This window comes from Doryrhamphus excisus, linkage group LG19, assembly GCF_037039965.1.
Source record: "Doryrhamphus excisus strain RoL-2023G ecotype Guam linkage group LG19, RoL_Dexc_Guam_v1.1, whole genome shotgun sequence".
Lineage (NCBI taxonomy): Eukaryota > Metazoa > Chordata > Actinopteri > Syngnathiformes > Syngnathidae > Doryrhamphus > Doryrhamphus excisus.
The window spans coordinates 2927468-2955384 of NC_136375.1; the positions used below are offsets into that span (position 1 = coordinate 2927468).

At 38.4% G+C, this 27917-nt stretch overlaps 2 protein-coding genes across 5 annotated transcripts; one reads left to right on the plus strand and one right to left on the minus strand.

Annotated features, from left to right (window-relative positions):
- Window positions 1–1102: 1102 nt before the first annotated feature.
- Window positions 1103–24285, plus strand: ndor1 (NADPH dependent diflavin oxidoreductase 1). Its single transcript, XM_058057572.2, has 15 exons — window positions 1103–1180; window positions 3677–3816; window positions 3906–3983; window positions 4901–4998; window positions 5083–5181; window positions 15302–15403; window positions 15490–15693; window positions 18532–18659; window positions 18850–19061; window positions 20515–20622; window positions 20692–20806; window positions 20893–21039; window positions 21115–21233; window positions 23706–23800; window positions 23886–24285. Exons 2-15 carry the CDS (start codon window positions 3682–3684, stop codon window positions 24028–24030), a joined length of 1785 nt encoding a protein of 594 aa, XP_057913555.2. The 5' UTR covers window positions 1103–1180; window positions 3677–3681; the 3' UTR covers window positions 24031–24285.
- ntmt1 (N-terminal Xaa-Pro-Lys N-methyltransferase 1) lies at window positions 23914–27902 on the minus strand. Of its 4 annotated transcripts, none has more exons than XM_058057576.2 (4): window positions 27773–27902; window positions 27103–27259; window positions 24872–25152; window positions 23914–24784 (listed from the first exon to the last, which is right to left on the minus strand). In XM_058057576.2, exons 2-4 carry the CDS (start codon window positions 27135–27137, stop codon window positions 24528–24530), a joined length of 573 nt encoding a protein of 190 aa, XP_057913559.2. In that variant the 5' UTR covers window positions 27138–27259; window positions 27773–27902; the 3' UTR covers window positions 23914–24527. The 4 variants fall into 4 exon arrangements, with proteins under 4 accessions (XP_057913559.2, XP_057913558.2, XP_057913557.2 ...); XM_058057575.2 differs by having other exon boundaries at window positions 27103–27262; window positions 27773–27892; XM_058057574.2 differs by having other exon boundaries at window positions 23928–24784; window positions 24872–25124.
- Between the last annotated feature and the right edge of the window lie 15 nt (window positions 27903–27917).

A 27917-nucleotide genomic window follows, 5' to 3' on the forward strand; every position in this document is an offset into this window, starting at 1 on the left:
CGGATAGGGAGGATAACGATTAACAGTTATTTAACCTTTAACATGAACATTAATCAAATGTAATAATTTTTTTCTGGGTACATGATATCATACAGCATCCATATCAAACTTGCACGGGCCGCACTAACATTAAACTTTAATATCAAGGCGAGGGCCTCAAACTAGTGTCCTGCGGGCCACATTTGTCCCGCGGGCTGCGTGTTTGAGACCCCTGATGTATGTATATACATACACGCATATGAATGTAATGTAAATATGAAGCAAAAGCTCACATTTTAGAAATGTGCTCTTTCAAAACTGACACACATTAAGTATTATGTAATATAAATAAAGTCTATAGTGTGGTACATACATTGTTCACTCGGTTCACTGATATATTTGGTATAATAAAAAAATCTCTAAATCATATTTGATTAAAATATATTTGCACTACCAGAATTCATGTGTTTTTTAAAGTATTTTATGTTTTATCATCAGGGACTATTTTCTTGTTTAAAGTAGCCAAAAGCCATACTTGTGTAAAAGTAAAGTTGGTAATACTTGTAAATACCTTCAGGTACCTTACATGTAAAAATATATGTAAATAAAATCGCAATCAAGCTGTACCTTTTAAGTGTTTATTATAGATAAGCCGTCTGCCACATAGACAATGGTGTGCTGCTGTTGTCTGTGTAATGTCAATATCACGTGACCGCAGGCCGGCCAGCCGTCACTTCCTGTTTACATAGTGTTACACAAAAAGACCCAATGAAACACCCAAGTATTCTTCTTTCTCATTGGATTGATTGGTGCGCGGCATCATAGTACTCGTAGCAGTCATTGGCTGCCGAAGCTAAACGAAAAATAACGAGTAGCGACGATGTTCGTCAGAAACGCATCGAAGTGGAAGTATATATGTACATTTTTGAAATATAGCAATGTTAAAGTAAAAAATGGGTCTCAACACAAACAGTAAAATATACACATTAGAAAAAATATAAAAATTGAAATCCCTCAAAGCAAAATACTGTACAACAGGTGTTGTCGGATTTTTTTCTGATCAGTGAACGCACCGGCAGTCCACCGGCCAATCACGTTGCGACATTTATGCCGTAAAGTGTGACGGACATATTCTTATGGAAGACTTCTGAGCGTGGCTGACAATTCATTTTACTGCGTTTTAATGACGACGACGGGAACTGTAAGTGGTAATTTTCAATACTCGTATATATTAATGACAATAGTGATAGAAAATAAATATGAACGTGCACCGGTATTCATACTGTTGCTAGCCTGCTAGTCGCTAGACAGCTAGCACCAGTAAGAGTACTACAAGGACACTTCAGGCACAGTCAAGCATTGTATCATTGCATTGCCTTTACAAAAGGTTGTCTTACAGAATTTACAATGTATTGGGGCATAGCACAAGTAGTATATTATTAAATTCATGAAGTTTGGTGTTGTGGTTGGCTTTTGCTAAGCTAAGGATGTAAGTACAATACTTTGTTGTTGTTGTCTGTTGTTGTTGTCTGTTCTGGAAGGAACCACACAAGGAGTGTCAAAAGTTAGGACAAGGGGCCAAAAACGGCATTTTAGTGGCCTGTCGCATATTTGTGTAACCTAAACATAGCAATGTTACATAAATAAGTTAGAGCAGATTAGAGCAGAAAAACATATTTAATTACAGTTTGTCTTCAGGTAGATATACTAGTTTAAAGTATGCTAGTTTTCCATATACTATGGGTGGCCAAACTCGCCTATATGCAGCAAAACAACATACTTGCTCACAGTGCAACAAAATGGAAACACAGCAAGTTAACGCATCACATAAATCAACAACTTAGCGCTAAACAGCATGTAACTTAAAACTGTCATTCCCAAAATGCCCACAAGACATGCTGGGTAGTCCAGCATTAAAACATTAGCGTATGTTAAACCCTTCTTGTTTACTTATCTGGCAACCTCAACAAATTTTGCAATGTAGCAAACATGGAAAAATGTTGGGAGAAAGAGTAGCACAGGCTGCCCAGCATGCCTTGTGGCAGGAATATATGGTGTTGTTTTTTTTGCATGGGTATTGCGTGGAGATACTTGTTTGTATGTACTCACAGTGCAGTGATGCAGTAGGTATTACTATGTGTGCGTCCTCTATGTTGTGTTGTTTGGATAGGCAGGATTGGCAGGCCTGATGTGGCCCTCGGGCTGCACTTTGCCCACCTTTGCCATATACTTTCAATCTTCTATATAGCTTCGGTGTATGAGTTTGAAAGTATTTCAATTATATTTGATGTGAAATGATGTGATGTATAAAAATGTGTAAATGTACAAAATTGAAGGTGAAGTAATCTACCCAACAAACATGTATACAAATGAAAATACTCATGAAAAAATGAATTTTTAATAATAATTGCAGTGACTCTCCGACAGAATATGCACGCTCACTGTCAGATTTTTTAAATCGCTAAAATACGGGTTTTGTAACATTTTAATTTCATATTTAAAACAATTACAAACTCTTGCTTTGGTGCCTTCGATACAATGCTAAACAGCACCAGACGCAGTATTGGGGTTGGTGAGGTTGCTATGGTAACTGCTACTTTACACAAGTATTTTTCACGGGGCTGACATGTATCTGTGCAAGAGAGTATCATCTAATTTGCATAATTAATAATTGGCTATGATTAGTAAATGGCCACGATGCAAAACGTGTGTTTAGTTGGAGTCAAACGTTATGGTTTTAAAGCTTATCTAACAACAGAAAATGAAGTTATTGACTCAGCTGTTTCATTTTGTGCATGTTTTATCACATGCATGGGTGATTTAAAAAAAAAAAAAAGACAAACACAAAAAAAAACATTAATGATGTGTCCGATTTGCCTTGTAAGTAAGCATATCTAATATCTCACGTTTACGCAGCATGCCTTGCGGGCACCTGTGTGAACAACCATTCACACTCACATTCATACCTATGGACAATTTGGAGTCGCTAATTAACCTAGCATGTTTTTGGAATGTGGGAGGAAACCGGAGTCCCCGGAGAAAACCCACGCATGCACGGGGAGAACATGCAAACTAGACACAGAGATGGCCGAGGGTGGAATCGAACTCACGTCTCCTCGCTGTGAGGTCTGCGCACTAACCACTCGACCGCCTTGCCACCCGCATGGGTGATTTAAAACAAAAAAAACCATTCATGATGTGTCTGATTCGCCTTGTGAGTAACCATATCTAATATCTCACGTTTACGCAGCATGCCTTGCGGGCACCTGTTTAATGATGTAAAGTTGCGTTACTTTAGTTTTTCATCCATTTTCTACCGCTTGTCCTCACGAGGGCCACAGGGGTGCTGGAGCCTATCCCAGCTGTTTTCGGGCAAGAGGTACACACTGGACTGGTGGCCAGCCAATCACAGGGCACATATAGACAAACAACCATTCACACTCACATTCATACCTATGGACAATTTGGAGTCGCTAATTAATCTAGCATGTTTTTGGAATGTGGGAGTGAACACGCGAACACCACACAGAGATGGCGGAGGGTGGAATCGAACTCACGTCTCCTCGCTGTGAGGTCTGCGCGCTAACCACTTATCCACTGTGCAGCCTACTTTAGTTTTAGATTAAAAAAATAATAAAATAATACATAAATATAGTGGAAATCCTGTAGTCAACATATGACTGTTTGTCTCTTTTAGGCATAATGTCAATCCCTGCTTTGCTCATCCTGTATGGGAGCCAGACGGGGACGGCCCAGGACACGGCACAGAGGATTGCCTGGCAGGCGCTGAGAAGACACATGCAAGTGCGTGTGTCATCTCTGGATGACTACAATGTGGTGGGTTTTCGTTTACAAATTTACACCAAGCGGGTGTTCGTCCTGCTTGTATTGATGGCATCGTGCATGTATGTCTTCTTGTCTAACAGGCCAACTTGATCACAGAGCCTCTGGTTGTTTTTGTCTGCTCAACCACTGGCCAAGGAGACCCTCCAGACAACATGAAGGTAAAATTCAGATGGAATGAGTCGCCATCTTTTCTGTCCGAGTTGGTTACTTCCTTCTTGCTGACTCATTGCTGCCCTCTCTGGAGAGGCTCAGTGTCACCGAGCCCTCCTGCTACGTCTTCTTATTCTCTAGCAGACTAGGTGCGTATGTGGTGTGTTGAGAAGCAGAGACACGGTACATTGTATCATACCAAGTCGGAACAAGCTATGTTGGCAGACAGTCCCGTTATAATGTGTTTATGAGCCCAGGCAAATGTATTTGTGGTAGTCCGAATGTATTTGTGGCGAAATGAATGTACTCTGTCACGGTTTTTCAAACATATCCAGTATTCGTTAATAAATAATGCTGTTTTCTGGTTGAAAACAGCCTTTCATTAGTAAAAAAATATATATACTTTAGCAGTTTTTTTCCCAAAGACGCATTCAAATTGTGGATGTAGTATTTTACACCGGTCACTAGGTGTCAGTAATTGTTTGGTGAGACCAGCACTGGAACAAGAGGGTTTTATTACGGATGTAGATTATCTCACGGCACAAGCTAATAATAACAAGCTAAAACTCAACTGTGCAAACCCCGGCGTCACTTCCTGTTCGCCACACTGAACGTATTTACTGCAACACACACAAGCACAAGTTGTATTTATGTCTTAAATGTATTATTTTGTATAATTATATCTACTGTATTGAGTAATACGAACATAAAGGTGGGTGTTATGTCATGTTTGGAGGGCTCTAATATTGTTAAAAGTGGGTATTTAGTGGGTGGTAAACAGGTTTTGTATGCTCTAACTACAAAAAGATTCCATTTATGTGGTCTTCCACTTTCTACTCGCATCGCCGCCCTAGTTACGAAGACCGAGGACCATCTGTAACGGTCATAATTCAGAGTTCAACCCTGCTCATGTTTCTCTCTGTAGAATTTCTGGAGGTTCCTTTTTAAGAAAACTTTACCAGTCGGGTCTCTGTGTCGGCTGGACTGTGCCATACTGGGCCTGGGGGACTCGTCTTACCCAAAGTAAGTCTGGGCTGCTGTTTTTGTCCCCAAAGTGGAGTCTCACTCTCACTCTCTCAATGATGTGTCTCCTGTCTTTGTTTGGAGGTTCAATTTTGTGGCTAAGAAGCTCCATAAGCGTCTGGTGCAGCTGGGCGCCACGGTGCTGATGCCCGTGGGCCTCGCTGATGACCAGCATGACCTGGGGTGAGTGTATTATGGGATGCTTTTGTCAATAATGAATACGACCAGAAGCATTTTTATTTTTTGTATTCTTTAATGTATTGTCATTCATTGCCACACATACCTTTAAACTAATAAAATTAAATGAGTGAAAAATGAATAAAATAAAACAAAAACAGGAAAAAAAGGTAATTAAAAGAAAAAAAAATTATATTTATTTATTCTTTAATGCATCATCATTTAATGCCACATATACTTAAGTAATAACAGTAATAAAAATATTATATAGATGTATTATATATTATTTTTATTACTGTTATTAGTAATAAAAATATTATATAGATGTATTATATATTATTTTTATTACAGTTATTACTGTCTAAAAGTACATGTGACATTAAATTATGATTAAATTAAATTTGGAATCTTTTTTATTTTTAATTGTAATCTTTATTTTGTTTATTTATTTTAATTATGTAGTATTTTTTTTTAATCTTATTTATTACCTATTTAAAATAAGACAAAAACTGGAAAAATATAATTAAAAGATAAAAAGTTTATATTTTTTATTCTTTAATGCATCATCATTTAATGCCACATATACTTAAGTAATAGCAGTAATTAAAATATTATATACATTTAATATATATTGTGGCAGAGAAGAGAGGAAACCTCAAATAATTCTGGCCACCTGAGCAGGAGAAGGAGGAGGAAGTGATTTAATTAGGGAACACCTGTGAGCATGGAGAGAACAAAGGGCAGAGGAAAAGGAGATTCCGTGTGTGAAGTGAGAGTGGAAAAGAAAGGAGACGATCAGAACTAATAGCAGATTATTTTTAAGTCATTCAAGATCCTAATCGAAAAAGGAATGAACTCAAGTAAATGTGGAAACTGAAGGAGAAACTGAGACAAGACAAACTATCAGCGGTAAAGAAGAAAGTTTCTTGAAGCAGGTTGGATCTGAGTCTCTGTTGGACCTGCTGTCCGTGGCTGTTTTGTCCCTCCTCTGTTGTCGGCAAAAGCTAAGTCTGGTCTCCTGCTTTTGACTCTCCTGGCTTCCTCCATTTTCCTTTCTCCTCACATTCCCCTTACCTTCTGGTTTCCTCAGCTCCTGGAACATTACAGCTCCCAACCCATACACCTACCCTAATCATTGCCCCTTCTTTCATATCGAACTGGACTGAACTGATTGTGAAAGGACTTGTGAACTATTTAACCCCCTGCAAACACTACACACACACATACACATACACACAAACACACTCCCACGCCTCACAGAGGGAAAAGACTATCTGGGTTCCTAATTTATCGGACTTAATTAATGGACATTTAATTTATTTTTTGTGAATCCGCTTTTGAGTTTGCAGTAGATTATTTTGTGAATATGACTTTTTTCATTATGAGAATTTGAAGGATTTTTTGTGATTACATTGAATATAAATGATGATTTGAAGGATTCTTTGTGATTACATTGAATATAAATGATAATATGAAGAATTTGATTTTTTTTGAAGGAAGTAAATGCAAATGATGATTTGAATAATTTGAATGTTCTTTTTCTGGATTTGAATATAAATTATATTGACTTTGAGTATCTTATGTATTTTTTTTTCACTTCTGTAGCACAGGTTAAGCTAGCCGGATGAATAAATCCAAAGGTTATCTTGTAAATTGACAGGTCAGTTTATTTTGTCCCTGTCTGGCGCCCAACCATTGTACCTATTTTTAATCGTTTTGATACCTTTGGTAAAAGCCTACGCTACAGAAATGGCGCCCAACGTGGGGCCGAGGCCATGAGTTAAAGCTGCAATTGATGTGCTATACTATGCAATGCTTATATGTTTTTGCTAATACTCTTGCATGTTTGAATGTTTTTGTCAATGTTATGCATGTTAACTGTTCTTTGATGCTATCCTGCATGCATTAAGGGTTTTCGCAAGCTACTTTGGATTGCTGCTATGGGTATACTGCTTTGATTGCTGTGATTGACTCTGTAATGCTGCAGTTAATGAAAAATGCACATCTCACCTAATTTATTTTGATATATCACACAACTTACATTATGGATAATCAGCAGACTTCTTCAGTGTCACCATCAGTTTCTCTGGATATAGAAGCTCCTGATGTTCATACCCCTGTCCATAACTATGGTGTAAATAGTGCACACTTACAGACTTACTTCACAACTCCCCATCAGCCACAAGGTGGAATAACTGACGCCTCTGGCCATTATACATCTGTTCCCCCACATGAAAATATTTCTTTTGTCCATCAATCTCTCGCTTGGGAATCTGAAGCAGTGTCCTCTTCACCTGATCCAGAAAGCAGACAACTGAATCTCAATGCTTCTCCTTCTTATTCCGTATCTCCAGTACAATGTGATCTTCCACAAGCCATCCCTACTCCTGCTCGGAACTTGCATCAACTGGTAGCAAAAACCCAGGAGGGTTGGGACCGAGTTAATAAAGGAATAGAAGATCAAAGTTTAGCCCTTAAAGACTTAACAACATGTTTGAAAGAAAATCAACATACATCAAATGACCACCTTAAAGAACTTAAAGATCTTATCAGCACAAATCATCGCCAACTCATTACAAATATTGGATCTTACAAAGAAGGAATGGAAAGAGAAATTGATAATATTGTGAAAGGAACCAAACTGATCCTGGAAGAGGAATTGAAAAATTCTGAAATCTCTCTTCTGTCAGAGATTCGCTTTATGGTAGAGCAACTTCAAGCTGAAGTTCAAGGAGAGCTCAAGTGTTTTCATACAGATACTCAAAAAAGCATCTATGAGTTGTCAAAAATGATACAGGCAGCTAATGTGGAGCTAACAAAGCTGACTAATAATCTGGAGAAAGTAGAAGCTGAGAGTAAAGAACAATTACAAAGTCTGGAACAAAAAACCTCTTCTTTGGAGAGAAAACTTGAAGCTATCATGACCAAAGCCACTCTTAGTCCCTCTCAAGAAAGCTCTCCTTCTTGTTCAATAGAAAAACCTTCGATACCTATTCACACCACATCAGCTGTGAAAAGTGATCATATCAGGTTGACCTTTCCAACCTATGGTTCAACTGATGATGATCCTGATCCTCTCAATTATCTTTCCAAGTGTCATGATTTTCTTGCCCTACATCCCTTATCCGACACTGAGATTTTAGCAACTTTCAGAACTGTACTCCAGGGGACTGCTCGTGACTGGTGGGAAATCGCAAGATCTAAAGTGACTACTTGGAGTCAGTTTGAAACTGTTTTCCTTTCTGCTTTCTTATCAGAAGATTATGAAGACGAGCTGGCTGAACGGGTCAGGACAAGAAAACAACAAGAGAAGGAAACTATCAGAGACTTCGCTTTTTCTTACAGAGCCCTCTGCAAAAGATGGAAGCCTACTCTAACCGAAGCTAGCATAGTGAAAATGATTCTGAGAAATATTAACCCTCTTCTTGCCAGTCAGCTCAGAGGCAGAGTTGACACTGTTGAAGATCTAGTCCGCCTGGGTCACCAAATAGAAAAAGACCAGGAACAGCAGTTGGAATACAATCAGAGAGTGAATGTTAAACATGTCAACCCCGTTCCAAAAAATACAAACTCAGGTCAGCCTGTTGACAAAACCAGACCCCCTGTTTTATGTTGGAGATGTAATGGTAATCATCCTCCGGGTTCTTGCCCACATTACAGTACACCTGGCCGTTCCATTAATCCCCAGCAGGTGTCCAAACATCCTCCACGAGCTTTAAAACCAAAGGGAATGCCTGGGAATGGTTCTGTATCACTGATAAAATCAAAAAAATTCTTCCGACCAACATCTTCACGAGTCCGGAAAGCCTCAAATGAGGCAAGGTCAGAGGTTAAAGGTGAGCCCCTTGGTGCTTTGTCTAGTCCCCAACAACTCCTAGTGCCAGTTTCAATCGGTACATGGCGTGGAAAAGCCATAGTTGACACAGGAGCTAGTTACACCCTCATTCATGAGTATCTGTGGGTAGAATTAAAGGGCTCAACAGCTAATCTTCAACCATGGGTAGAAGGCCCCTTGTATTTAGCTAATGGGGAAGCAGCCACTCCAATTGGGTGGGAAAACCTTTCTATCGATCTTCAAGGCCACATGACCAGTTTACCAGTAGCTGTACTTGGGCCAGAAGCTCTGGCTTATGGTATAGTTCTTGGCCTTGATTATATTTCTAGTGACGGAATGATAATCAGTGTGGCTGATAGAGTTTATAGCTTTAAGTCAGACCCCTCTCTTACTTATCCCTTTCAGCCAGGTAATGCATCCCTCCCCCAGAAGAGTGATAAGGCAGGGTCATCACCTCTCCTAAGCCATCAGGGTCAGAAACTTTCGCTTATAAGTTCAGTACCACCTCCCAATCTCTCCCTCGAGCCAGTGCGAATGGAAGTCCAAGATTACATTAACATTGCTGTATCTGAGGCTCATTTGCAAGATGGAGAAAAGAAACACTTAAAACAGATTCTTGAGTCTCACCCACAAGTCTGTACAAATAAACCAGGAAAGACTGATGTTTTACAGCACACCATATATACCACTAATGTCATCCCAATCAAACAAAGACCATACAGGTTGTCACCTGCTAAACAAGCAATCGTTGAGGAACAGTTAAGGGAGATGATTTCCACTGGAGTTGTGGAACCCTCTCATTCTGGATGGGCCTCTCCTGTAGTCCTCCCACCAAAAAAAGATGGTGGCCACAGATTTTGCGTGGATTTTAGAAAAGTGAATGCTGCAACTGAAACAGATGCATATCCTCTGCCTAACATCAATGAAATTCTGGAGTCACTGTCTGGAGCCTCTCTCTTTTCCACTATTGACTTGAACAGCGGATACTGGCAGGTGCCCATGGATCCTGTCAGCAAAGCGAAAACTGCTTTTGTCACCCACTCTGGACTGTACCACTTCAATGTCATGCCTTTTGGTCTAAAGAATGCACCAGCCACTTTCCAAAGACTCATGGAAAGAGTCTTGGAGGGTCTGCGGGGAGAGATTTGTCTAGTTTATCTAGATGACATAATTGTTTATTCTTCATCTGTCACTCAACATTTTGAGCGTCTGCAGATGGTAATAGATCGACTCCAGAAGGCCAATCTGACCATCAATCTGAAGAAGTCCAAATTCTGTCTCAGAGAAATCAGATTTCTTGGTCACATTGTTTCTGGTAAAGGAGTCAGAGCTGATCCTGACAAAGTGGAGGCCATTCAGGCCTATCCAGTGCCAACAAATCTCAAAGAAGTTCAGAGATTCTTAGGACTTGCCGGATGGTATCACAAGTTTGTACCAGACTTCTCAAAAACTGCTCAACCCTTGAATGACCTTAAGAAAAAGGGAAACCCTTTCATCTGGAGCCAAGCTTGCCAGCAGGCCTTTGACCAGCTTAAGTCCAGTTTGACCTCTCCACCTATCTTAGGTCACCCAAATCCAGACTTGCCTTTCTTCGTCTACACTGACGCAAGCAATACTGGTCTAGGAGCAGTGTTAACACAGAAGGAGAACAGTGGAACTGAAGTGGTTCTGGCATATGCCAGCAGGACCTTAAACAGAGCTGAAATGAATTACTCTGTAACAGAAAAAGAATGTCTTGCAATCATTTGGGCTCTAGAAAGATGGCAACACTATCTTGAACCAACGCTCTTTACCGTAATCACAGACCATTCTGCCTTGAAATGGGTCCTCTCATCCACAAAAACTACTAGTCGGTTGATCAGATGGGCTCTGAGATTACAGAGATTTGACTTTATCGTAGAATACCGCAAGGGGAAACTTAATGGTGCTCCAGATGCTCTTTCCAGGATTCCTTGCCACAGCAGATGTTTTCTGTACTCTAATAAAAAAGAGGAGAACCTTCAAATATCCCTTGACCGGGTTTGGGAAGAACAAAAGAAGGACATAAATGTGGAACAAGTCATGAAGCAGCTAGCTGAAGGAAACAAAAAAGTAAAACAGGAGTTTGTCATTCTGGAAGACAAATTGTATCACAAAAAGCAAATGTCTGAAAATGAAATCCACTATAGGCTTTACATTCCTCGCAGTCTGGTTCAGGAGATTCTTCAGAACTATCATGAGAACCCTTTAAGTGGACATGCTGGAATTTTCAAAACCTATAAACGACTTTATGAAGTGGCATATTGGCCTGGAATGTGGACTGATGTAAAAAACTTCATTAAGACATGTCATGTTTGTCAAAGTCTGAAAGCAGATAACCAAAAACCTGCTGGAAAAATCCAACAAACCACTGTCAAAAGCCCTAATGAAATGTTAGGTATTGATCTTATGGGTCCTTTACCAAAAAGTCCTGATAGAAATGAGTATCTGTTGGTTGTGGTGGATTACTTTACACGTTGGGTTGAATTGAGTCCATTACGAACTGCTACAGCCCAAACAGTAGCCCGATTCCTGAGAAAAGAAATCTTCACAAGATGGGGTGTACCTGATTACATCTTGTCTGATCGAGGATCACAGTTTGTGTCAGCAGTTTTCCGTGAACTCTGTGAACAATGGACTGTGACTCCCAAACTAACCACTGCCTATCATCCACAAACTAATATGACTGAAAGAGTGAATCGTAATTTGAAATGTATGATAGCCTCTTATCTGGATAATAATCATGCCAGGTGGGATCAATACCTTCCTGAATTTAGATTTGCAATAAATTCTGCTGTTCAAGAAACTACTGGTGTAACCCCTGCAGAGTTGCAAATTGGTAGAAAGCTCATTAGCCCAATAGACAAAGTTCTCAAAGGACAGATTTATCCCCCTGATAAACCAGCCTATGATGTGGTCCACCGCATGAAACAACTCAAAACCGCTGTTGAGGAAAACATAAGAAAATCAAAACTTAGGCAACTGAGAAATTACAACAAAAATCGCAGAACCGTTAGTTTCAGACCTCGACAGAGAGTGTGGGTAAGGAATTTTCCTCAGTCACAGGCAAAGGATAAGTTCACCTCCAAACTAGGAAAAAAGTGGAAAGGACCCTACCGTGTAGTTAAACAACTTGGACCCCTGAACTACAGAGTGGTTTTAGAGGATACAGGTCAGGATGTAAGAACTGTACATGTTTGTAATCTTAAACCTTTCTACCCTACTGCTGAGGACCTGGAACATATGGAAAGACGAAAAGTACTCGATATCCTGCAGGAAAGCTCGGAAGAGGAGGATTTCCCAGGGTTCTCGGACTAGAATTAGACTGATCCACCAATCTCGGCATTACCACTATGCGTGGTCTTGTCAAGGGGGGGAGATGTGGCAGAGAAGAGAGGAAACCTCAAATAATTCTGGCCACCTGAGCAGGAGAAGGAGGAGGAAGTGATTTAATTAGGGAACACCTGTGAGCATGGAGAGAACAAAGGGCAGAGGAAAAGGAGATTCCGTGTGTGAAGTGAGAGTGGAAAAGAAAGGAGACGATCAGAACTAATAGCAGATTATTTTTAAGTCATTCAAGATCCTAATCGAAAAAGGAATGAACTCAAGTAAATGTGGAAACTGAAGGAGAAACTGAGACAAGACAAACTATCAGCGGTAAAGAAGAAAGTTTCTTGAAGCAGGTTGGATCTGAGTCTCTGTTGGACCTGCTGTCCGTGGCTGTTTTGTCCCTCCTCTGTTGTCGGCAAAAGCTAAGTCTGGTCTCCTGCTTTTGACTCTCCTGGCTTCCTCCATTTTCCTTTCTCCTCACATTCCCCTTACCTTCTGGTTTCCTCAGCTCCTGGAACATTACAGCTCCCAACCCATACACCTACCCTAATCATTGCCCCTTCTTTCATATCGAACTGGACTGAACTGATTGTGAAAGGACTTGTGAACTATTTAACCCCCTGCAAACACTACACACACACATACACATACACACAAACACACTCCCACGCCTCACAGAGGGAAAAGACTATCTGGGTTCCTAATTTATCGGACTTAATTAATGGACATTTAATTTATTTTTTGTGAATCCGCTTTTGAGTTTGCAGTAGATTATTTTGTGAATATGACTTTTTTCATTATGAGAATTTGAAGGATTTTTTGTGATTACATTGAATATAAATGATGATTTGAAGGATTCTTTGTGATTACATTGAATATAAATGATAATATGAAGAATTTGATTTTTTTTGAAGGAAGTAAATGCAAATGATGATTTGAATAATTTGAATGTTCTTTTTCTGGATTTGAATATAAATTATATTGACTTTGAGTATCTTATGTATTTTTTTTTCACTTCTGTAGCACAGGTTAAGCTAGCCGGATGAATAAATCCAAAGGTTATCTTGTAAATTGACAGGTCAGTTTATTTTGTCCCTGTCTGGCGCCCAACCATTGTACCTATTTTTAATCGTTTTGATACCTTTGGTAAAAGCCTACGCTACAATATTATTCTATTACTGTTATTACTATCTAAAAGTACATGTGACATTAAATTATGATTAATTTAAATTTATATTTGGAATCTTGATTTTTATTTTGAATTGTAATCTTTATTTTGTCTATTTTTAATTATGTAGTATTATTTTTTTAAAATCTTATTTATTACCTATTTAAAATAAAACAAAAACAGGAAAAAATGTAATTAAAAGATACAAAATTGTATATTTTTTGTTCTTTAATGCATCATCATTTAATGCCACATATACTTAAGTAATAACAGTAATAAAAATATTATATAAATTTATTAAATATTACTTTATTACTGTCTAAAAGTACATGTGACACTAAATTATGATTAATTTAAATTTATATTTGGAATCTTTATTTTATTTTGAATTGTGATCTTTATTTTCTCTATTTATTTTTAATTATGTAGTATTATTATTTAAAAAAAATCTTATTTATTACCTATTTAAAATAAAACAAAAACAGGAAAAAAATTGAAAAAATTTAATTAAAAGATAAAAATTGTATATTTTTTATTCTTTAATGCATCATCATTTAATGCCACATATACTTAAGTAATAACAGTAATAAAAATATTATATAATCTAATAAATAGGTAATAAATAAGATTAAAAATAAATAATAATATTACATAATTAAAAATAAATAGACAAAATAAAGATTACAATTCAAAATAAAAATAAAAATTCCAAATATAAATTTAAATTAATCATAATTTAATGTCACATGTACTTTTAGACAGTAGTAACAGTAATAAAATTAATATATAATAAAATGCAAAGGTAATAAATACAATTTAAAATATAAAATAATGGAAAATAAAAAAATCAAAAAAAGATTGCAAAAAAATATTCCATTAAATCCATTATATTTTAACGCAGTTTGTTGGGTAATCAGTTAATGCCACATACTTTTTCCATCAAAGGCCACATTCTGAAAAGGGTGGAATTGAACCCTGGTGTCCTAGCTGTGAGGTTTGCACTCGACCGCCATGCCGCTCCCATTTTTGTTTTGTTTTTTTTAATAAAAATGTGTAATATTAGAGAAAATATAAAATGATAAAGTGGTTATTTTTGGAAAATTAGTTGGGGGTGGAAAATGAGGGGGAAATAAATGCGTAAAAATATTAAATATTATTAAATTATAAATATTATTATATATATTATTATCATACCATTGCAATAATATTAAATATTAAATATTGAATATTGAATATTGAATATTGAATATTGAATATTGAATATTGAATATTGAATATTAAATATTAAATATTAAATATTGTTATAATAATATTACATATTAAATATATTTGTTATATATATATATATATATACAGTATATACTATATATATATATATATATATATATACCCCGCCTCTCGCCCGAAGACAGCTGGGATACACTCCAGCATATTATATATTAATATATTAAATAGTAAATATTGAATATTATTATATTATTATAATATTATTAGTATTGTTAAATTATTATTAAAATATTATTATTATTATTATTAAAATATTATTAAAATATTAATTTGGCAAATAAGACAAAGGACAACAGCTAAAATGGTGAAAAAAGAGCAAATTGAAATATAGAGTATATAACTTCTTATTGCAAAATCATGGAAGAATATGACACACATTTGGCATTCATATTTGTATGCTAACACGAATGGCTTCTTATTGGCTATGACTGTCTGCTCTCTTAGTCTTGATGCCAGTGAGTTACATAACAATTCTTTCTGCAAGTCAGGCCTGATGCTGTGATTGATGTGTGGCTGACATCCTTTTGGCAAAGTATGGCGACGCTGTACCCGGGCTTTGCCGATGTGATCCCGCTTAGGGAAGATGAGCCGTGAGTATCCTTTTCCATTGCTCACATCAAACCCGATCGTCTCTGTTGATTTTGCTGAATATGCATCTTGACTTATTTCTCACCAGACTTCCTCCCACGTACACCTTTCATTTTCTGGAATCTGTGGAAGGACAGACGGAGGACTGTCGGAGGATTCCGTCACAACAGCCCGCTCCCTCCCGGTCGTGTCCGTTCTCCGCCAAGCTGCTGTCCAACAGGAGAGTAACTGACCCGCAGCACTTTCAAGATGTGAGGCACATTGACTTTGACATCACGGGATCCAACATACAGTACGTCCTCTTCAGTCGTTTTTGCTACGGATTTGGGAATTCTCTCCCAAGTTGGTCATTCATTCATTCATTTTTGTACCGCTTATAGTCACAAGGGTGGCAGGGGTGCTGGAGCCTATCCCAGCTGTCTTTACCCTGGACTGGTGGCCAGCCAATCACAGGGCACATATAGACAAACAACCATTCACACTCACATTCATACCTATGGACAATTTGGAGTCGCCAATTAACCTAGCATGTTTTTGGAATGTGGGAGGAAACCGGAGTACCCGTAGAAAACGCGGAGATGGCCAAGGGTGGAATTGAACTCGGGTCTCCGAGCTGTGAGGCCTACGCGCTAACCACGTGTCGTCCATGCAGCCTGGTTTAAGTTACATACATTCATTCATTTTCTACCGCTTATTCTCACGAGGATCACGGGCGTGCTGGAGCCTATCCCAGCTGTTTTTGGGCGAGAGGCAAGGTACACCCTGGACTGGTGCCCAGCCAATCACAGGGCACATATAGACAAACAACCATTCACACTCACATTCATACCTATGGACAGTCTCTAATTAACCTAGCATGTTTTTGGAATGTGGGAGGAAACCGGAGTACCCGGAGAAAACCCACGCATGCACGGGGAGAACATGCAAACTCCACACAGAGATGGCTGAGGGTGGAATTGAATTTGGGTGTCCTAGCTGTGAGGCAGGCGTGCTAACCACTAGGTCACCGTGCAGCCCGGCTAACGACCATTCATTCATTTTCTACCACTTATTCTTTCGAGGGTCGCGGGGGTGCTGGAGCCTATCCCAGCTGTCTTGGGGCGAGAGGCTGGGTACACCCTGGACTGGTCGCCAGCCAATCACAGGGCACATATAGACAAACAACCATTCACACTCACATTCATACCTATGGACAATTTGGAGTCGCTAATTAACCTAGCATGTTTTTGGAATGTGGGAGGAAACCGGAGTACCCGGAGAAAACCCATGCATGCACGGGGAGAACATGCAAACTCCACACAGAGATGGCCGAGGGTGGAATTGAACTCGGGTCTCCTAGCTGTGAGGTCTGCACGCTAACTCCAAGTTGGTCAACATTTGTAAATTGACAACTATTGTCGTTAAGAATAAAAAAAAACTAGCCGTCGGCACTAAGCTGGGGATGATGATAAATCAATGAAGGCAGGAAGAGTGTTGGTTTCAACACCTTGGCACAGTTCTTCCATAGAACAATGGCAACGGTCTCTTTGTCTCGGTGGGTGGAGGTGGGTCCGTTAGGAAACACACAGAGTGCAGAAGAGTGTAATGTAGAAATGACATTGGCAGATTGTTATTGAGTTTTTGGTTTAATTTGACTTGAACATCCATGAAGTGACAATGGAATACATCCCATAAATTAATTCACAGTTCCACGTGTCCAAAAGCAGTAGGAAGAATCTGTTACTATTGCAATACATTACATTTCCTGAAGTGTAAGGTGATGTAACCATATAGTGATTTTCCCCAACCATAATAATAATAATAATCATAGATGTAACCACAAAATAGTGATACATAATAACAAAATAAGGACTCTTCATCCCTGGATTTTGCCAACGTCAGCTGCTTGTATTGTTTCATTTAGCAAGTGGAGATTGCTTTTATAGTTATTACCCCAAATATTTTTCCGGGTACTCCGGTTTCCTCCCACGTTCCAAAAACATGCTAGGTTAATTAGCGACTCCAAATTGTCCATAGGTATGAATGTGAGTGTGAATGGTTGTTTGTCTATATGTGCCCTGTGATTGGCTGGCCACCAGTCCAGGGTGTACCCCGTCTCTTGCCCGAAGACAGCTGCAATAGAAGCAATAGAAAATGAATGAATGAATGATTATTACTACTACTACTAGTAGTAGCAGTAGGCTAATATTAGCCTGCTTATTGGCTTGCTTATTTTGTTATTTTTTATAAAAAATTGTCATTTTTTTGTAAAAAAAAAATCAATTAAAAAAATGTAAAAAAAATCAATTAAAAAATATCAAATTATTTAGGGGGGCTTAAGAATATTTTAGGCCTCTAAAATAGGCCTAATGATACCACTGGCCCTTAGAAGTAAAAAAAAAAAAACATGCTAGGTTAATTAGCGACTCCAAATTGTCCATAGGTATGAATGTGAGTGTGAATGGTTGTTTGTCTATATGTGCCCTGTGATTGGCTGGCCACCAGTCCAGGGTGTACCCCGCCTCTCGCCCAAAGACAGCTGGGATAGGCTCCAGCACCCCTGCAACCCTCGTGAGGATAAGCGGTAGAAAATGAATGAATGAGTACAGTAGAGTAGTCTATAATAGTAGTAGTAGTAGTAGTAGTAGTATAGTAGTATATTCGTAGTAGTCTATCTGTGCAGTGTCGGACAAAGTTACCTACATGGTGCGTTGAAGGACCGTGTGATTTCTAACATTATATAATTTTTTCTGGAATGAACATTTCCCTATTTGCCGTCTGAATACGATGTGCTCTTTTACACATTTGAAGATACAGTAAAGTCTCGTTATATCGATATCGGTTATAACGAATTTATTAGTTCCGGGGTGAATTATGTCCCGGTAACCGGTAATCACTACAGCGTAAGTTTATTTTTATTTACTGTAGTACAAAATTTATTGTAGTACAAAAGCATGCTAGATACGCAATCCATGAACTCAAGGAGAAAATTACATGCCATATCAAAGATCCGCCCACTTTTAATGCAGTTCGGCGCAGGATCGGATATATGGATAGTCCGGTTATATCGATATTTTTTCCGACTCCCGAGAATATCGATATAATGAGACTTTACTGTACTTCCATGACTCAAAGCAGCATTTTTGTGTAGTTTCACTGCAGGCGACGTGGTGATGATGCGTCCATGCAACGCACCGGAGGACGTCGAGCAATTCTGTCAATTGTTGGGATTAGATCCAGACGCCAGATTCACTCTTACGGCCAGCCCGGGTTCTACAGGTAGGTGTCTTCTTCCACTCTAATCATCTAATCATCGATATCGATGGCGGTCATGGCTTAGTTCATTTCAGACATGCGGAATAAAATCAAATCACATTGACGTTCCAATAATTGTATTATTACATACTCCTATAATAAAACTCCTCTATAGCAATTAAGATAGAAGTATGAACCCGTCGTGTGTGTCCAGTCCCCGGCAGGCTGGCCCCCCCCTGCACCGTACGCTACCTGGTGGAGAGCTACCTGGACATCGGTGCCGTGCCTCGACGCTCCTTCTTCGAGCTGCTCTCCACCTTCTCCACCAACGAGCTGGAGCACGACAAGCTGGTGGAGTTCAGCTCAGCGGAAGGCCAGGAGGAGCTGCACAGCTACTGCAACCGACCACGGCGCACTGCGCTGGAGGTGTGGGCTCAGGGTTCAAAGTTCATCCTTCTAATAATAGATCATAGCCGTTACGATGATAGTAACGAATAGTAATACGCTGTTGTTCTTAACACTTTAAATTTGTTCAAATTTGTGTGTGAAACTCCATTTCCCAACCCACAAAAAAGATATTAATTAATCTTAAGCATCTTTAAGCATAAAAGTAGTTAAAACTCAACTCTGAACCCCCAACATCACTTCCTGTAAATCACATTTACAAGTCATATTTATGTCTTTTATGTCTTATTTTTAAATGTGCCCTGTGATTGGCTGGCCACCAGTCCAAGGTGTACTCCGCCTCTCGCCCAAAGTCAGCTGGGATAGGCTCCAGCACCCCCACAACTCCAGTGAGAATTAAGCGGCATAGACAATGAATGTCTTATTTTCTCTTGTGTCTACACCAGGGGTGTAATCAATCCGTAATAAATAAATATAATAATAATAAAAACTTAAGAAACCACATATAGTTGGTGGGTAGACAAATTATTTTTTCATATTAAAATAAACAAAGCATTATTAGAGCCCTGTAGACATGACAAAACACGACTATAGTCACATTTATACTCTTTTTATTTACAACATATTGCGCAACTGCAGGGTCTTGAGACACATGCTAACTCGCAAACTAGAGAGCTAGCGACCTAAACGGTAGCCTTCAAGTTATTTCCTTTAAACTTAAATAGCCAAAAACTTACCACTTCCACACGGATAGGGAGGATAACTATTAACAGTTATTTAACCTTTAACATGAACATTAATCAAACGTAATAATTTTTTCTGGGTACATGATACCACTCAGCATCCATATCAAACTTTCATATCAAGGCGGGGGCCTCAAACTAGTGTCCTGCGGGCCACATTTGGCCTGCGGACCGCGTGTTCGAGACCCCTGGTCTACACAATCCAAGTGTAAAGGTGACTATAGGGGTGTTATTTCATGTCTACAGAGTTCTAATAATGTTTAAAAAAATCATATTTGGAAGGTCGTAAACAGGTTTTCTATGTGCTAACTATGTGCTAACTATGAAAAACTGGAGGAAGTCATTACTCAATAGAATAGTCAAGGTGACTCGCACTAAAGAACACTAAACTCTTCACACAGCAACACTCAAAATATATACCTAATAAATATACAAACATACCAATACGAGTTTAAAATGAAAAACAAACAAAACATATTGTTTTCCCACAAAGCATTTATTTAAACAAGGCATTTCATGGAAGGACAAGCAGCATAGAAAATGGAAATATGGTACTGCAATACTGCCTCTGTGCACCAAAAGGAGCCAAGAGGGAGGCTGATGTCAATGCAGCACCCCTGAGTTTAATTTTAAACTTGCATTGTTATGCATTATTGTCAACATTATTTCAGGGGATTTTCCTCACTTTCTGGAGCAGCTTTTGATTTACGTGAATTTTTTTTTTTTTGCAGGTGTTGGCCGACTTCCCCCACACAACTGCACAGCTCAGAGTAGACTACCTGCTGGATCTTTTCCCTGAGATCCAACCTCGCTCCTTTTCCATCGCGTCCTCTCTTCAGGTAGTTCACCTTAATACTTCGAAAATATACACCTTCTTTACGTCGATGTCTGGAACCCCCCCACAACAGGCTCACCCTAACAGGCTGCAGGTCCTGGTAGCTGTGGTCCGATATAAAACCAAAATGTTTCAACCACGAAGAGGTCTCTGCTCCACCTGGTTAGCCTCCCTCGACCCCACAAAAGGTTGTTCTTGTTTTTTAACTCCGAAATACGCTCATCACTTATTGGTATCTCAGAACATGAAAATATTCAAATTGTTGACTTTTCAGGAGATGTTTATGTGCCTCTCTGGGTGAAGAAGGGAAGTCTAAAGTTTCCCAGGGAGAAGGACACCCCCGTGATCATGGTGGGACCGGGAACAGGAGTGGCGCCCTTCAGGTCAGCTTTACAAGAGAGGACCGCCGAGGATAAGAATGGTGAGTACTTTGACTTCTGCACATGGATCTGTCCCTGAACGTGTCATGCAGACCCCCGCCCCCCACTGTCCCCAGCCAACGTCCTCTTCTTTGGCTGTCGATCCGAGTCCAAAGACTTCTACTTCAGGAACGAGTGGGAGGAGATGATGGGAGTTGGACAGTTGATGCTCTTCTCTGCCTTCTCCAGAGACCAGGTCATACCATCACTCAATACATTTTTTTTACTTTATTGAACCTCACAGATTAACAATATACACCAATCATAACCAAGCAAATTTCACTTTTAAGATTTTAAGTTGAAAAAATGGCGTCTTACTAGCCCGGGATAGCCATAGCCTCTGATATGCACACCAGACCTTGGGCTTGAGGGCAATTCTGGAGGCAGACTTGCAGTTTGCCGAGTCTAAGCACATTTATTTAGCTTGGCAGAGAAACTTATGGATAACACTAAAAATTAAAAAAAAAAAAAATTGGGAAAAAAAGAATGATTTGACTTCCCACCTCCCATACACCCCCAGCTGCCCCAATCTGCCCAGAATGCCCCACTTTCGTCTACAAAACACATCTAATCATGAAACTCTTAAAACTGCATTTCAACACCATCATGTGATGCGACTCCACTGCTACTACTAATCTAAAATCATAAAACATTAACCCATACACATATTTCCTTACCCGAACCCAAGATTAAATACCCAGCCGACCTTATTTTACCCGTGAAGGGCCAACCATAATTCCCCAATAAGATGGTGAGGCAATTTGTCTAAAACAGGGGTCTCAAACTCAATTTACCTGGGGGCCACTGGAGCTAGGGTCTGGGCAAGGCTGGGCCGCATCAGGTTTAAAAAAAAACGCATTTATTAAAAACAGAAAAATATACAAACTTTTTGAGTGCTTTGGTTCCGTTTTTCTACAATAAAAGCTCTGATAAAACATCCCACTGTTCTCAAATATCTTAATTTTTATTTTTCTGCACAAATTAAGATGAAAAATAAATAAATCAAGAATAAAGAAAATCAGTAATAAATAAATATAATAATAATAATAATAATAAAAACTTAAGAAACCACATATAGTTGGTGGGTAGACAAATTATTATTTTCAGATTAAAATGAACAAAGCATTATTAGAGCCCTGTAGACATGACAAAACACGACTATAGTCACATTTATACTCTTTTTATTTACAACATATTGAGCAACTGCAGGGTCTCGAGACACATGCTAACTCGCAAACTAGAGAGCTAGCGACCTAAACGGTAGCCTTCAAGTTATTTCCTTTCAACTTAAATAGCCAAAAACTTACCACTTCCACATGGATAGGGAGGATAACTATTAACAGTTATTTATTTTTACATGATACGATACAGCATCCATATCAAACTTGCGCGGGCCGCACTAACATTAAACTTTCATATCAAGACGGGGGCCTCAAACTAGTGTACAGGCCGCGTGTTTGAGACCCCTGGTCTAAAAGGTACCATACTATTTACACTTACAACACCCTTCTTTTATGTTACAAAAGCCTTTCAATATTACCACACTTAAGTTTCACTTCCTGTATACATTTTAAGCAGTAGATTTTAGATTTTAACTACATTTACCCAACAACTACCCAGTTAATCCCCGCCCCTACTCCAGGTGACACTTGGGAGAGTCCAGTCAAGGTGGGCGCGCCTCCATGCTTGTGCCCCGACCAATCACCTCAAAGAAAGGAGAAACTGATGAGAAATTAGGAACAAAACCAATGACTTCTAAATGAAAAACTAACTAAAGTGGCAATGAAACAACCTAAATGGCAAACAAATACAGTGAAGTCTCGTTATATCGATATCGGTTAAAACGAATTACTACTTATTACGATACTATTTTCATTTCCCGGCAAATTTCTAGTCTTTTATGATATAATTAGCTCCGTTAGTACGATACCCGGTTATTATGATAATCCGGTTACTACGATGCCCTTTTCATCTCCCGCCAGCCAATTTGGTCTGCTTATATCGATACAAAAGCAGCTTAAATCAATCTTTGCTTAAGGATTTCAATACCAAAAAAGAACACGGCGAACGGCTGCTTCCAGTCAACTTTATTTTTCACACTTCCACCACCAGAGTGCAGCACACACAGCGGAAAACACCCGTCCCTCGCGCCTACCCCTCCGGGTGGCAACACCTTCCCTATCGATAGTTCCGGGGTGAATTATGTTCCGGGGTGAATTATGTCCCGGTAACCAGAAATCGTAAGCGTAAGTTTATTTTTATTTACTGTAGTACAAAATGTATTGTAGTACAAAAGCATGCTAGATACGCAATCCATGAACTCAAGGAGAAAATTACATGCCATATCAAAGATCCGCCCACTTTTAATGCAGTTCGGCGCAGGATCGGATATATGGATAGTCCGGTTATATCGGTATTTTTTCCGACTCCCGAGAATATCAATAGAACGAGACTTTGCTGTATAATTAAAGTGCTAACCAGAATATCTATATGTAAATAACAAAATATATCACACATTTTGTGTTCCAATATATCAGTTAAATATGATATATTTAACTGGAATGGCTGATCCCAATAACCAGTGATGGTGAAAATGACTTTCTATACATGTGTACATATACACACAATATATTACATATTGTAAATCTATTTTTGTAACCGATCTCAGGAAGAAAAGGTGTACGTCCAACATCGTGTGAGGGAGAAGGCTGCACTCCTTTGGGACCTTGTTGCCAATAAAGGGGCCTACTTTTACATAGCAGGGTGAGTTCTCCGCAAACCCTTGGAGTTCCATATCATTTAACGCTGACTGGTACTTTTTAAAAAATAAAAAATTTACATTATGCAGAAATGCTAAACAGATGCCAACCGCCGTGTGTGACGCGCTGAAGGCTGCTTTCGAGCAGGAAGGAGGGAAGTCCACTGATGACGCCGAGCAGATGCTTACAGCCATGGAGACGTGCGGACGATTCCAGGCGGAGACCTGGTCCTGATCGGATGTCATCAAAACCAAGTGTGCACATTCCGTGATTGGATGCAGGAGAATGTAAAGTCATCACGTGTATGCACTGTAAAGATTTGAAGGCTTTAAAGGAGCATTTCAAATCTGAAATGTAGTAGTAAACAACCGTACTACAGCATCATGAGGGTGAACTTCCTGTTTGCTAACGTTACTTATGTAACGTTATGGCACAGCAGAGACAAGAGACTCCTAGTGTGCTTTTTATTGAGCTAATAGCACCTCCTTGTTACGTCCTTGAAAAACATTCAGCACTGTCTAAAATGCACAAGGTGACATTCAAAAGCAGCGGCTACAAACAGGAAGTTGAATTATAAAAGTCCTCTCATCAGGACCAGTTCTTTTGTAAAAAAAAAAAAAACACATGTAAATGTGTTGAAAATAAATACTGTCAGATGAGACAACTTAACGATGCAGCATGCATCACCGTGACGGTTTGACTCCAAACGTCCTATAAAACATCAGGAAGTCTCATCGCAGGGCCAGGGTGTGGACGTGGTAGATCTCCTTGGGGAAGTTGACCTGTTGTTCCTCGTAGATGATGCTCAGGCCCGCCCTGACCACCAGACTGCGAACTATCTCCAGGTCTCGACACACGCTGCTGTCCACCTCGTCCGGGACCACGCCCTCGTACGACACGTTGTCCTTGATGACGATGAGACCGTTGGGCCGCAAGGCTTTGTGGCAGCGCCGCAGGAACTCCACCAGGTGGTTGTCAGTCAGGTGACCTTGAAGGACACATGGAGGAAATACTTCGTCTCTATGAAATCTTTTATTAATAATACATGTACATACATGTGTGATGCAGGACTCACCAATGACCCACTGTATCCAGATGACGTCGTAGCGTCCGCTCTCCGGTACGAAGTCCTGCAGGCCCTGACAGAAGTAGCCGCCCACTCTCTTGCCATCTTCTCCCAGGTACGTTTTGGCTTTGTCGAGGAACTCCTGGGTCACGTCCACCAGGTCCACCATCTTGAAGAGAGGCAGCAGCAAACGTTTGGAGATCCGGCCGATGCCGGCGCCGCAGTCGAGAGCGCAACCCGGATTCGTCTTTCCTTCGCCTTCCTGCAGCAGCGACAAGCACCGACTTGAGCTGCGACACAAACAATTGGAATCTCTTCCGTGTTTGACTAAACCACACAATACTCATAAAACGTGTCCCCATAATATACACATGTCATATACATACATGATTAATCACAGTCGATTAATCGTTCAGTCACAACACAAAAATATATGCATTTATATACACTTTAGTCTGGACATACAATACTGTATACACGTTAATATACACATACAAAAAAGGAGCATATTAAAATGGCATAAAAACTGTTCTTGCCCGAAGGCCAGCTGGGATAGGCTCCAGCATCCCCCGCGACCCTCGTGAGGATAAGCGGTTCAAAATGAATGAATGAATGAATAAAAACTGTTACAAAATGAATGTATGAAATATTACACATTATTATTATATAAATTATTTTAAAAAATTTTCAAATTACATTAAGAAACTCAATAATAACTTTAAACGTATAACATACTATACATTATAAAATAAAAATGTACCATTTAAATTATATTAAAAATATAAAAAATACATAACTGTTACAAAATGAAAATCAAATATTATACCTAAAAATACTAAACATTTTAATTATTTTAAAAAGATTAAAATTCCATGAAGAATATCAAAATGACAATAGAAACTTAATGTTTAAAATACCATACATTATATAAATACAAATATAAAAAAATAAATTATATAAAAAATATTAAAATTACATAAAAACATACAAAATTAATAAAATACTATTCATAATAAAAATAAAGATATTAATGAAAATTCTATTTAAAATTTTAATGACATAAAAACATACAAAATGTATAAAATACAAACAAAAAATTAAAATATTAAAAAATATTAAAATTACATAAAAACGAACCAAATTAATAATACTATTCATTACATAAATGAAGATATTAAAAATAAATTCTATTTAAAATATTAATGACAATAAAAACATACAAAATGATGTATAAAATACTATACATTATATAAATACAAATATAAAAAATTTAAATTATATTAAAAATATTAAAATTACATAAAAACGTACAAAATTAATAAAACACTATTCATTATATAAATAGATATTAAAATGAAAATTTAATTTCAAATATTAATGACATAATAAAAACATACAAAATGTATAAAATACTATACATTATATAAATAAAAATCTAAAAAATTAAAATTATATTAATATTGAAATTACATAAAAACGTACAAATACTATATAAATAAAGATATTAAAATTTTAAATTCTATTTAAAATATTAATGACATAATAAAACATACATGTATAAAATACTATAAATTATATAAATATTAAACATTAAAATGATATTCAAATATTAAAATTACATTAAGAATATTAAGATTACATAAAAACTATTACAAAATGAATGTATAAAATAGTATGCATAAAAATTTAAATTACATCAAGAAAATATTTACTTACATCATTAGGTTCATTAGATCAATTCAATTTTTTTATTATATTATTATTTATATAATAGCAACAAATTAAGCGAACTTCATATCTGTCTTACATTCAAAAGCTATTGGGGAGACACAGATAGCATGTTGCCGCCAAACGCCATTTAGACTTGAGGTGAACGGAGAAAATGTGATCGCCTACAAAACTTCCTAAAAATCAAATGTATAAAAGTTATGACAATTAATGTTAAAAAGAAGACACTTTTTATATTATGTTAACGGTTTAACGGTATTACTTAACGGTTCTTATATACATGTTTGCCCATGTGTCCAAACTTGAGGGTATAATATTATATAAGCTTTTATAGACGGAATATGGAAAATGTTATGCACCAATTAATATATAGAGGTCAGCAAAATGATACTTTATTTTTATTTATCTAGCGGTTAATTGTTTAATGGAGTATGGTGAAAAAGACTGTCAATCACGATGACATTAGTAAACAAAAGTGGAGCGGACGTCAATGTGCTGTAATGTGTTCTTACACCAAGGAACTTGCGAAGGAAGGCTTTGGAACCATTGATGTCGATGCTGGAGATGCTGCCGTAGCCTCCCAGCATGCCGTCCACTGTAGGGGGAACCTCCTTCCAGTAGCCCTCGGCGTTGGAGTAGAAGCCTGGCTCTCCTGATATGTCCCCCATCCTGCTGGAACACAACAAAAACAGGATTCACATCCCATTTCTTCACTACAGGTGAAAATGGCAATCACAGGTAGCAAACCTTTTAACCCCCCTCCCCCCAAGTTCCCCCATGTTGCAAATAGCCTCCTCCACACTTTGGACACGTGTGATTTAAAGTGACAGGTGCACACTATGCTATGCTAGGCTATGCTATGTTATGTTATACTAATAAGCACACATAAGACTTGATGAAAAAAACACACGTGACCGAACCTGGTCCGTTTAAAAACAAAAATAACAAAAAAGAAAGATGAATATAAAGAGACGGTATAAGACATTCATTAGTAAACACACTTAATGACTACTATAACTAGTTATGCTGAATGAGTGCTGACACACCGTCAATGATGAAACAGCAACCTAGCTAGTTTGGCGATTACTAGTTAGCTAGTTAAAGTGCTTCCATAAAACCATTCGATAAGCTATTTCAATAATATACTTACGGCAACACAAATAAAATTTAGCCGCTACTTACCTCTTTCAGCTCCAAGCCCTTAGCCCTTTTTAAGCCACGTTCAACCGTGCCGGTGTCTATTTAGGAGCATAGCTGACATGTGTGCATGACGTCATTTCCTTATTTGGTTCCTGTTCAACCATGGGGTACGTTCGCCCCCTTTTGG

Coding starts and splice junctions, on each gene's coding strand:
- ndor1 (XM_058057572.2), top strand. CDS start 3,682: ATGTCAATCCCTGCTTTGCTCATCCTGTATGGGAGCCAGACGGGGACG. Junction 3,984..4,900: donor ACCCTCCAGACAACATGAAG/GTAAAATTCAGA, acceptor TTCTCTCTGTAG/AATTTCTGGAGGTTCCTTTT. Junction 20,623..20,691: donor CCATCGCGTCCTCTCTTCAG/GTAGTTCACCTT, acceptor CCCCCACAACAG/GCTCACCCTAACAGGCTGCA.
- ntmt1 (XM_058057574.2), bottom strand. CDS start 27,258: ATGGGGGACATATCAGGAGAGCCAGGCTTCTACTCCAACGCCGAGGGC. Junction 25,125..27,102: donor TCCTTCGCAAGTTCCTTGGT/GTAAGAACACAT, acceptor TCGCTGCTGCAG/GAAGGCGAAGGAAAGACGAA. Junction 24,785..24,871: donor CTGGATACAGTGGGTCATTG/GTGAGTCCTGCA, acceptor GTGTCCTTCAAG/GTCACCTGACTGACAACCAC.